Below are 12,634 nucleotides of genomic sequence, written 5' to 3'. Positions count from 1 at the left end.
ATAGGGACGGATAGATGGGTGAACAGGCTGAACAATTGGGTGTGTCTAAATGGAGAGTGTATCCAAGATCATATATGGGGTTGGCAGACAATGGGCCTATAAGTTCATGTGAAAAACCAAAACCAAAATCACTGCCGTCTAGTCGATTACAACTCACAGTGACCCCTCCTTGGGTTTCCGAGGCAGTATCTCTACAGAAGTAGATTGCCTGGTCTTCCTTCTGAGGAGTAGCTGGTAGGTTTGAACCACCAGCCTACTGGTTAGCAGTCAGATGCCTTAGACACTACGCCACCAGAGCTCCTATTTTTTATTATTTCCCTCTAATAGTTTTTAAATCTCTACACCCAGGCCCTTGTAGTACTGGAATATGGGTGGGATATAAGCAAGATGAAGCAGTAGAATGACTCTGGGCACAAGCTCCCAGGCTTTGTCCAGCAGGCAGTGTGCTGCAGGGCCCAACTTCTGCTTAGGCTGGCAAGGCAGCGGGTGGGGCAGAGTGCACTGTGCTCCCTCCCCGCTCACTTCCTCTTGCTGTTTCCCTTCCTCCACCCTCTAAGCCACAGTTGTTGCTGGTGCTTCTAGTACCCATTCCTCCGGCCTCTGCTGGGAACTCCAGCAGCAGTAACATGGACAACCAGAAGTGAGATCCCATGAAGTTTTAATACCCTGTTTCACAGAACATATTGTGGATATTAACCAATACATACCATTATTTTCAAAATGAAAAACCCCTGCTGTCCCACTCTCCTCCCCGCCTTAATTATAAAAGTCACAGGTTGCAAAGAGAAAGATACATTTAAAAACTTTTTTGGATTAAGTTAAGGAACTTTTTCCATTTGAATTTTTTTAAAGACTTTTTAAATGATTTGGTGATGTAAATACACAATTTCATGATATTCCCTAAATGATAAATACTAATGTCATGTGGACATTTGGTTCTATATTGCTGCCTTTCATCTTTTATTTGATTTGAGTCTTCATGTGTTCTTTTCTAGATAACAATAAGCATGAATAATGTTATTGGAATGCATGGATGGCTGCCATATGACAGAAACATTTCTAATTACTTTACATTCATCAAAGACCAAACTGTGACAAATCCAAAGTAAGTAAGTAAATATTAAAAGCAGAATAGCTGCCACAGGCAATTACATTACTACCAGCAAAAGCAACCAGATTGTTTGATTGGTGTCATTTTGGAAGTAATGTTGTAGTGACTCAGAATTTCTTCTCTTCCCTCCCTTTATCCTTTCTGCCCACCCTCCTTCCCTTCTCCCTTGCTTTTTTTTAATTATTATTATTTTTAACTATGCTTTTGCTTTATATTGGTTTAAAGACAAAACAAATTTCTGTAAGAACAGTTATGGAAGCAAAAACTATATTAGGAATAGAATTGTTTTTAGACTTCATTATAATTTTATTTTACAGTATTATTTACAGATAAGCCCTATGTGTTTTATATAATAAGAATTCAGTATTTACCTTAGCTATTTTCTACAAATCTCAAAAGATTGCGTTGTAACTTGAGGTGATGTTCTTACTCTTAAGTTCCCTTAGCATGTATGTTTACTTACATTTTTTTCCAGTTAAATTACGTCTTAACATTCAATGCTGTTTTTAGTATCAAATAGCATCCTACATTTGAAAATTATTTAAAGTGTTATGATTACTATCATTATATATGATTTGTCTTCCCTGACTGTGGTAAAACTCCATGAAATTAGAAGCATCATTTTAGTGTCTTAGCCCACATAGGACTTAGTACTGTTATGCTTTCCTGAGTAGACTCTTATAAAATTAGTGTTAAATAAGAACATTCTGGAGCTGAAGTATCAGAGTCAGCCCTTGTTTTCTGTAACACATACACACATAGGAAAAACCAGCTAATGGGTTAGAACCACAGACCTTTTCGTTAGCAGCCGAGCTCTTTTAACTGCTGTGCCACCTGGACTCCTCTCTGCAAACACACCAAAGGGCATCTTTCTGCAGAATCTAGATTGGCTAAATCTAGATTGGCAGGTATCTCGGTTGGAAACAAATAAAATGTCAATGCTTCTTTTGGTTGGAGAGGTGAAGAGTCTTCTGGAGTGTTGTTAGACATGCCAGTTACCTGCCTGATTCATCACTGTGTGGTAGATCCCTGGCTTTAGTTTATGTTTGATTTTCCTGGTCCTGGCATATTGCCTTTATGCTTTGAGGCAAAATTACCAAATTTATTAAATTGTCTTTGAAAGCTAAAAACCTTTTCACACCTTCACCACCTCTTTATGCTTAACCGTTGAGACTATTTATTATGTATATTATTATTTTATACCAAATATAAAATGTTAAGTATTTCATGAAAGGCCTTAACATTTATTAATAGATATTTCAAATTGAATAGTGGGGACTTTTATTTTGTCTTTAGATAGATAAAAGATATAGTTGAAATCAGTCAAAATGATCTTTTAAAGAAAAGTCTGATTGTTAATTGTGTTTGCAGAACTCAGCGTAGCATAAATGGTCCTTTTGCTCCAGGGCTGGAGGTCACTTCTAAGCTATTTGTTGTATCGCATGATGCAAAGTTACTCTTCAGTGCCGGACACTGGGATAATAGCATTCAAGTGATGTCACTCACAAGAGGCAAAATCATTTCACACAATATCAGACATATGGGTAAGCCTTAACTTTTTCCCCTAAAAATCAAAAATTACTTTGTTTTTTCAAAATATAAAAGTAGTACAGATACCTTGTAAAGAGCATGAAGTTTTACCTTTGAAGCTAAGTGAACGTTTTGTAGTACAGTATTGTAGTATGTAATTTGTGTAAGTGTCTAATGTATTTTAGATATCCTAATGAGCATATAAATTAAGTACAACTTCATAGTCTCTGAAAGATGTTAAGCTAACTTTTTTTTAGTAAAATAATTTTTATAGAAATAATTTTTAGACAAAATATTAATATATTTAAATGTATAGTAGTTAAATAAAACATCTGCTTTATTACTGTGTTAAGTAAAGCAAGAGAAGGGAAAAAAACTTTAATGCAGTTTAACCTGGTACTTCTTAGTACTTCAGTCTTAAACATAAGAATTAAATGCTGAGTGGATTTTTTTCCTAACAAACCTCTTAACGAAGGGAAATGGAGCCTGCTCCTAATTCTTTATCAGGACTCCTATGATGTCACTTAGCCCAACTTTTTATACTTCAGGAAAAGTATATTCTATAATATGAATGTATATTATATATAGAATATATATGTTGTTGTTGTTATGTGCCATTGAGTCGGCCCCGACTCATAGTGACCCCTCCTTGGGTTTCCAAGGCAGTATCACTATGGAAATAGATTGCCCCCCACCAGCCTTCTGGTTAGCAGTCAAGTGCCTTAGGCACTATGCTACCTGACCTCCCATAGAATATATATTGTTGTTGTTATGTGTCATCGAGTTGGCCCCGATTCATAGCGACCCCTCCTTGGGTTTCTGAAGCAGTATCACTATGGAAGTAGATTGCCCCATCTTCCTTCCAAGGAGTGGCTGGTGGTTTTGAACCGCCAGCCTTCTGGTTAGCAGTCAAGTGCCTTAGGCACTATGCTACCAGAGCTCATATATAGAGAGTATATACTGTTTTCCTTAAGGAAAGATTGTACTTCTCAATGGATTATACTTCCCAAACATTGTACTTCCCATTGGGAATAGACAATGAATGGGAATAAAAGTAGAGAGGCATATAAAAATCAACTGGGGGTTCATTTTACGCTCCCTGGCCTCCTCCTGGGATTCTGGTAGGCATTCCCAACTGCCCACCTGTATTCCTCAGCCTCAGAGAAGGGAGGGTTCCGAGAAAGCTCTGCATGGCAGTTTTGATATTGCTTCTTTCTTACATCACTCTTTCCTAATTCTTTCCCAGTATTTCTTCCTGTTAGAAACAACTGATTTACTAATAGTTTGAACATACACTAATATATCTCTTAAAGTTTTGTTCCAGTAAAAATAAGCCATTTCATTTTATTTCTTTTATCTTTTTTTTTTTTTTAAAACAGACACTGTGACTTGCCTAGCTACAGATTACTGTGGGATGTATTTGATTTCTGGTTCCAGAGATACTACGTGTATGATCTGGCAAATAACTCAACAGGTAGTCAAACATTTAAATGCTCTTGGCTTAGATCAGAAATTCACCCTGGGAATACTGTTGAGATCTTCTCATATACTATTACATCTTTGTCTGGCAGTGAATGATTATTTCAGTAACTTTGCCCTCTTTAACCCTATCCTTTCCTATTATAATGACCACGTTTTTTCTAGGTGTGCTCTCTGACTCATTACCTTATCTCCTCTTACAGCACTAAGCACTGACTGGTACTTTTAAAGGAAGACAGATGTGTCCCCGGTAATAGAAAGTCAAGGAGAATTCATCCACATTACATAGAGCAGACAGAAGGTCTGAGCAGAGTTGTGTAGGATAACTGTGAATAAAACAAAAACTGCGGCAACCATTCAAATGTTCTATAGAGAAGAAATTAATACACAAAGAAAGCGTGCTAAAGACAGATGAAGAATCTTAAGACATATTCCCTGTAATAAAATTACGCTATTAGAAGATCATAGGAATAGGAGTTTAATAAAATAGAAATTCAAAGATTCAAATAGCATTGTTGTTGACAGCCATTGAGACTCATAGACATCCCATGTGTTGAGTTGAACTGCTCCGTCAAATTCCACAGAGCAGATCTCTAGACCTGTGTTCCTGGGTACCTCTGGGTGAGTTTGAACTGCAAGCCTCTCAGCTGGAGGTCAGATGCTTAACTGCTGCTACGATCCAAGGGCTCCTGATAAAGTAATATAATAAGTGCAGAGGGAAATTGCAGAAGAATCAAACTGAGACTGAACCCAGTACCATTACAAATATAATAAACCCTAAACAGAAGCAGCAAGGAACATATTTAATATGGCTGAAAATCAAATCATGATCTTAAAGATATAAGGTAATCAGAATACATACAAATGAAATATATAAAAAGATTATAGCATTTAGAGAAAGAATTATAGTCATAGAAATCAAAGACCAGTCAATATAATACTTGTTGTCCTTCAAATAAAGACTCCAATAAATGGAAAAGAGAAAGTATTCAGAGATGGAATACAAAAGTTTCTTTGAAGTGAAGGAAAAATAAATCTGAACATCAAAATAGCAAATAAAAATACCTAGAAAAATCTCTACAAGACAGTCACCATTGAGACCATTTAGATTAAGTTTGTGATCTTCAAAAGACTAAGAATAACTTGGGAATCCAAGAAGAAAAGTACTACAAGAAAAGTACTAATATTAATAATTCCATGGTAAAAACTTGTTGCAGTGTTAGTTTGTGGTTAGAAAGTTTAAATGCAGTATAAACCTCATTATAAAAAAAGTAGCATGCAGTTAAAATATCTTTACCTTTGCTTTTCTGTTTTAAAATTAGGGAGGTGTTCCTGTGGGCTTAGCATCTAAACCCTTTCAGATTCTGTATGGACACACCGATGAGGTTTTGAGTGTTGGCATCAGCACTGAACTAGACATGGCAGTGTCAGGATCCAGGGTAAGATTTCACCTTTTAAAGACACATTATTTTTTCTACAAATTCAGAAGCAGTGTTTATATTTTAAATGTTTTTATAGGGGAATTGGTAAAAGTATAATTTTTATACCGTATTTGTGTAGGACTTTGGGGAAGTGGAGTAATATAAAAGAAAAAACTTAATATTGGATTCTATTTCAGGATTTTATCAGTTTTACTGAGGGCTTCCTATGATGCAAAATACTATTTGAAATACCAAGGTTGGAATTTTTCCGAGGAATAAGCAGAGTATACCTTTGATGGAATAATCCTTTTCTCGGCTCCGTTTCCACATTTCTTTGTCCAGCCCACTTTCCTTTCTCCTCCTTTTCCTATTCTTTTCCTTTTCAAATGTTTTCTCTTTGTAGGATGGCACTGTGATTATACATACTATTCAGAAAGGTCACTACATGAGGACTTTACGACCACCTTGTGAGAGTTCTCTGCTCCTAACCATTCCCAACTTGGCTATATCTTGGGAAGGACATATTGTCATCTACTCCAGCATTGAAGAAAAGACCACCCTCAAGGTATATAACATATGAGGCATTTAAGAGCATCATATTTTAAAGAGGATGTTTTCCTGTTGTCATTTAATTGTTTATTTCTTACCATTGGAGGGACTTCTTCCACAATCTTGACCTTACTTTATACTTTATTGTAGCTATTTCTATTGGCATGTATAATTTATGATCTCAAAAATAAATTCTGATCTTGTGGGGCTTTGTAAACTTAAGTAGACATGGTGTTCTTGTTGTTATGTGCCATAGAGTCGCACCCGACTCATAATGACCCCTCCTTGGGTTTCCAAGGCGGTATCATTATGAAAGTAGATTGCCCAACCTTCCTTCCAAGAACTGACTGGTGGGTTTGAACCACCAGCCTTCTGGTTAGCAGTCAAGTGCCTTAGGCACTACGCTACCAGAAATTATTTTTGAACATGGTGAGTTATAATAAATAAACTGTAAATTTTATATGTTTTCCTATCAACATGTAGATTTTTTTAAAAATTAAATATTTTTCTGTTTTGTTTTTTTAAAGAGCATGGCTTTTTGTTTGTTTGTTTTTTTACTGGATGAGACTCTAATCCTCCTTTTTGAAGTTTCTTGTTTAAAATTTATTAACTTGGCTATTTGACTTGAAATCATTTTCGTATTGTTTACATACTCTCTTTTTTAAAATAACCATAGTTTCATTCCAAAGTTTGAAAAAAAATTATTGTTATAATCATAGTCTTAACTGATGATAGGAAAATGCAGTTTTTACTTGAAATTAAATTTTCCTCATCTAATCTTTGCAGGATAAGAATACACTGCATTTGTTTTCTATAAATGGCAAATATTTAAGGTCTCAAATCCTGAATGAGCAAGTATCAGACATATGTATAATTGGAGACCATATCATCATGGGCAGTTTACAGGGGTTCCTGTCTATAAGAGATCTCCACAGGTAAATAAATAAAAGTATCACGTAAGAGAGAGTGGTAGTAATATCAGCCTAGTGGTAATCAGAAAACTAAGATTTCTAAGGTACTGATTTATCAATTAATATGAAAAAATGCCTTTTTTTGGAAACTGTAAAAAAAAATGTATTCCTGGGTTAGTAAATGAAATATTTGTATATTAAGAAAATATGTAGAACCAGCAAAATATGTTTATAGTGCCAAACTTGTGTTAAAGATTTGGAAATTGTCCAAATTATGCCTTTAATTTTTACAAACTAAATTTTAAGGCTAATGTATTTATTGCATGTATTGTATATGTATATAAAGTGGGCTAGAGGAGTCTTTTGTTATTTAATCCAGTGAAGAAGAAGAATGTTTGAATAGTGGATATGTATGGATTTTGGTGGTGTTCATATTTACTGGCTTATAGATGCAAAGTAGGAGGAGGATCTACTCCTGTAAAGATTATTGGCTAGAAAACCTTCTAGGGCAGTTGTGCTGTGTCACATGGAGTTGCTGTAAGTCAAAAATGGACTCAGCTGCACCCAATAGACACATACACAAAACTACTATTTCCTAGGTGCCCCAGATGCCTTCCATCATTTTCTTCCCTTCACTCTTCTTTAAATTTATCGAAGCTTATTTATACTCCTCAAACTATCTTCAGCCCCCCAGAAACCTTCCTTAGAAATAATTACCTGATCCAGGATTTCTGTCTTAATTACATACATACCAGATTCATTTCTATACCAGAATCCTCTATTTTTGTCTTTTCTGCCTCATTCTTGTCATTCTTTTCTTCTGTAGCAGATCATGGAATCCCCATTCCAGTTATATATTTCCAACATTTTCTTTTGCAACCCTGGTCTTGGGGTACTGTTAGGAGGATTCAGAATTACAAAATCATTGTATCTTTTGACAGTTCAGTCTAGAACATAGTATATAGGTAATAGGATTGTTCATTCTTTAATCATTACATCAATACAACCATTTTTCATATGGAATATTAGATGAAGCAAATAGACCAGTTTAATGACCTCAATCACCCCACTCCCCTCACAAACTTTTTTGAGCATTTTAGCTTTCCTAACCAACTTTACCAGAAGGTTGGCAGTTCAAATCCACCAGCCACTCAGCAAAAGGAAGACTAGGCAATCTACTTTCATAAAGATTTACTGCCTCAGAAACCCAAAGAGGGTCACTATGAGTCGGAATCAACTCAATCGCAGTGGGTTGGTTGGTTCATTTTTTTTAACCAACTCTAAAGGAGCCCTGATGGCACAGTGGTTAAGCACTTAACTGCTAACCAGTTCAAACCCATCAGCTACTACATGAGTGAAAGATGTGGTAGTCTAGAGATTACATCCTTGGAAACCCTCTGGGCAGTTCTAGCAACCTGTAGAGTTGCTGTGAGTTGCAATTGACTTGACAGTGACAGGTTTTGAATGGCATACAACTTCCACTAACTGATCAAAGAAGTAAAAGTCAGTGTTATTTATCAATCAGAGAGTGAAAGAACTCTTATCTTCTCAGTACTGTGCTATTTACTTGTAGTAACTAACTCAGAGTTTCAGACTAGTTGGAGACATAGTAATATTTGCATATTAATTGTTGTTGTTGTTGTTATGTGCCGTCGAGTCGGCCCTGACTCATAGCGACCCCTCCTTGGGTTTCCAAGGCAGTATCACTCCTTCCAAGGAGTGGTTGGTGAGTTTGAACCACCAGCCATCTGGTTAGCAGTCAAGTGCCTTAGGCACTACGCTACCAGAGCTCAGTGAATCACTTAGACTTTTTAAACCTATGTTCTAGCATTTATAAAATTAATATACAGAACATGACTATTATTTTCCAGGTATACAGTTCTGTGAATTTACTATATATCCATCTAATCATGTCTATGTTTTTTATTTCTCTTCTAGTTTGAATCTCAGCATCAACCCATTAGCCATGCGATTGCCTATCCACTGTGTTTGTGTAACCAAAGACTACAGCCATATTCTTGTAGGATTAGAAGATGGCAAATTAATTGTAGTGGGTGTTGGCAAGCCAGCTGAGGTAAAACTTAGTATCAAGAATTTTATTTCTTGTGCTGTTGGAGATTCCTTTGGTTTCCCTTTGGTCCAGTTGAGTCAGAAGTCACCATTATGGATAAACAAATTAAAAAACAAATTTGATTTTTCAAAGGGTAGTAAATAGAGGATAAAGCTATTATTCAAAAGTGATATTTATAATTGAGAGCACACAGTTGGCAGTTTCCACCTACTACTCTACAGGAATGAGAAAATTCTTTTATTCTCTCTCTTTCAAAATACAGATTTGCGCTCACTTCTTGCATCTTCAAAGCAAAAACCTTTATAAAAAAATGAAATAGAGACGCAAAAATACAACTCTTCAATTTAACTAATACCCACCATGACTGTGTATCAGTTGTTGTTTTGTAAAAGCAGGGTTTTTTTTCTTGAGACTGAGAATGAACCAAACCAAACTCACTGCCATGGAGTCAGATCCGACTCATAGCGACCCCTCCTTGGATTTCCGAGGCAGTATCACTACGGAAGTAGATTGCCCAGCCTCCCTTCCAAGGAGTGGCTGGTGGGTTTGAACCACCAGCCTTCTGGTTAGCAGTCAAATGCTTTAGGCACTGCACCACCAGAGCTCTTAAAACTGAGAATGTGCCCCATATAATATGCTATTCTCGGTGAGTTTCTTATGATGATTGTAAATTTATTGCCAGAAATTTATCAGTTCTTGAATATTCTGATATCATAAATCTAATACTTGTACCTAAGAAAATTTATGGCTGTACTCCATATAATTTAATTACTATTCTAGAAAATTTATTTTATTACATAGCATCAAATTAAGATTTAATAATAAATTTTTAGAATCAACATGTGCCTTTTCTGGGAAATCTAACAATAATGACATCTGGAGGGATTATTTGAAGAAAATAAAACTGCTATTGCATTGTGAGTGGTTATCTATCAGAACCGTTTTTTCAATACATATTGTAAGATTTCTTTAGTCATTATACTCTTTTTCAGAGTACTTTGACAAAGGAGAGGTTTTGTTAAATCAGGGTGACTGCAACAACATTAGTTTTCAGACATGATAGTCCCCCAAACAATGTCAGCAATTCCATACCTCAGTAGTTCACTTACACTTTAAGTATGTTTCCACTCAACAGTAAATGAGTTTCTTGATTAATAACTTTTCCAAATAAACATTACCTTTCTGTCTTCTGTTAATACACTGATTATGTAAGAAATCCACTCAGACTTTGCTCTGAGTTTGGTTCACTTTCTGTGGCTTCAAGTGCATTTTAAATTTGCCCTCCCGTAATTTGTCATTTTCTAATTTGGAATTTTTTTAATTAAATTAATATTACATGCATGTTTTCTTTTGAAAATTGATTGGGGAAAATAAAAACCACCAATGCAGCTCCATTTCGTAAGCCTAATTTAATATTTTATATTTTTGAAGTATATTTGATTATTTGCCATTGTTCGAAAGGTTTGTAGTATACAACACATAGAATCTCAATTGTGTATCAATTTTCAATAAAACAATATTCTTTCTGTACTACATCTTTGAATATATTAGCTGAATTATGGATCTACTTTATTTACTTATTGGATACTTAAGCTTGCATAATTAAAAGCTAATCTATTCCATAAATATGACCTAGCCACTCCCCCTCAGTCAGTATAGAATATTAAATAGATCAGTATTTCTTATGAAAAGGCACATTTATATTTCATGATTAATTTTTATCTAAAAGATCAAAATCTTGGTTAATGTATATTTTTAAATCATGTATCAGTTTTATATTCTATATTATCAGTGTGAAATTCGTATTTAGAAATATGGTAATAAGATGCAATAATAGATTAATGGACGTGGTGTTTTAGAAAATACACTGGGAAAAAGCAGAATAAGCACACCAGAAGCCACTGAAGTCTTTCCAGGAGGCTTGATATTTATCACCCCAATCTATGTACTTGAAAAAAGTGATGATTCAAGATGGATGGTAGAGGAATCGCCATAAAAAGTAGATTGCATTTAGGAAAATAATTCCAATAAATTATCTGCTGAGATTGAGAAGTATTGCCCATAGGATTTTTGTTCTTTTGTTTTTTGTTCCACCTTGGAATGTAAGCACTTTTAAAAGGATGTTTATTCATGATGCAATTAATATGTAAATAATATTTGTTATTTGCTAGAAAGTGTGCTAAGGGGTGTAGATTTAATGGTGGACAAAGTGGGATTCTTACCTTCAAAGAAATTCTTTTTCCTAAATTGCTTTTTAACATTTTCTGTTAAATATTATTTTTTTAAATTCTTACATAATGTGTTTTAAATTGCTTTTTTTCATCAAAATATTATTCTACTTTTTTTCTTATCTTTATGGTTGCCATTAATAGTAAATCAAAGAGGAGAAAATCCCAAATCTGTATGTCTTGTAAACTAAATTAAGTATAGTATGAGAAGCTTATTTTAATGAAATAATAGGTGTTTTTGTTAATACATAAAATAAGGGAACCTGGTAATTTTGACATAATTGAGACATTGAATTTAAAAATTTCCACATTAATACTAGACCTTTTCAACTGAAGGATACAATCAATGTTGTAGAATGTCTTCTAAAATTACCATTAATCAAGAATCTTTAAAATGTGAATTAGTGATTCTACTAACAAAACTTAACTTCTTCATGCTACAAAATCAGTACCTTGTTTATCTTTTTTTTCCATTAATAACATCTATTCTTCGTTTCTTTGGATTACTTTAAACAGATGCGTTCAGGTCAGCTTTCTCGAAAATTGTGGGGATCTAGCAAGCGGCTCAGCCAGATTTCAGCTGGAGAAACTGAATATAATACTCAAGATTCCAACTGATTGTTACAGCCCTCTTCTGTCATGCATATCTAAATTTGATTTATTGCTTTGTCACTTTAACCACAGCTCTCAACTCTCTAGAATGTTTCACGACTTTTATCGCTGAAAATTATTTAGAAATTACCAAAATTTGGTATGGTATCTCTATAAAGATGTATGTTGTATTATTACCCACTTTAGAAAGTTCTGATTAGATTTATTGAATCCATTCTTAACTAATTCTTGGTCTTTCCTAAAGTGTAATTGAGAAAATATATTTATTAAAACAAAATTCTGAAAATGAAGAAATTAGGCCCAATTCCATTATTCTAACAGCAAAATATAAAGTATTTCTTATTTAAACAGTACAGATGACCAAGAGAGTTGAGAGACATGGCTCTTAATACATTCTTTAGTCAATCATGTTCCTCTTTGCTGACCACCATATGAAAAAATGCATCCATTTATTTATAAGACTCCTGATTGAAGACAATATGTTAAGGCATCGGTTGCCTTTTGAACTTTCAAAACTCAGTGTAAATTCCAGGTTTCCATGATAAGATGAAAATAAGAATATGGCTAGTACATTGGTTCATTCCACTACTATTTAGCACATTAATTATTTTAGAATTTACTCAGATGTATTATTATCCTTAAATTATAAAGATTGATGAGGAGGAAGAGTAACTAGAGAGTATAATTAAGCAAAAAGTGCTAATTGTGGTTTTGACAGTTGG

The 12,634-nt window shown here is 34.5% G+C and overlaps 1 protein-coding gene across 1 annotated transcript in view; it reads left to right on the top strand.

The window, feature by feature from the left end:
• The window catches only part of NBEAL1 (neurobeachin like 1), a 209,665-nt gene extending 197,747 nt beyond the window's left edge, over positions 1-11,918 (top strand). The window contains 8 exon segments of the mRNA XM_042783564.1: positions 996-1,105; positions 2,483-2,655; positions 4,021-4,115; positions 5,443-5,559; positions 5,945-6,106; positions 6,877-7,025; positions 8,940-9,075; positions 11,817-11,918. Coding sequence (XP_042639498.1) covers positions 996-1,105; positions 2,483-2,655; positions 4,021-4,115; positions 5,443-5,559; positions 5,945-6,106; positions 6,877-7,025; positions 8,940-9,075; positions 11,817-11,918 — 1,044 coding nt within the window.
• The last annotated feature ends 716 nt before the right edge of the window (positions 11,919-12,634 follow it).

The sequence above is a fragment of the Orycteropus afer genome, unplaced genomic scaffold (genome assembly GCF_000298275.1).
Source record: "Orycteropus afer afer isolate SDZICR_OR568_19922 unplaced genomic scaffold, OryAfe1.0 scaffold00002, whole genome shotgun sequence".
Classification (NCBI taxonomy): domain Eukaryota; kingdom Metazoa; phylum Chordata; class Mammalia; order Tubulidentata; family Orycteropodidae; genus Orycteropus; species Orycteropus afer.
Note: the sequence above shows the minus strand (reverse complement) of the source record. Positions and strands in the feature narration are given on the sequence as shown.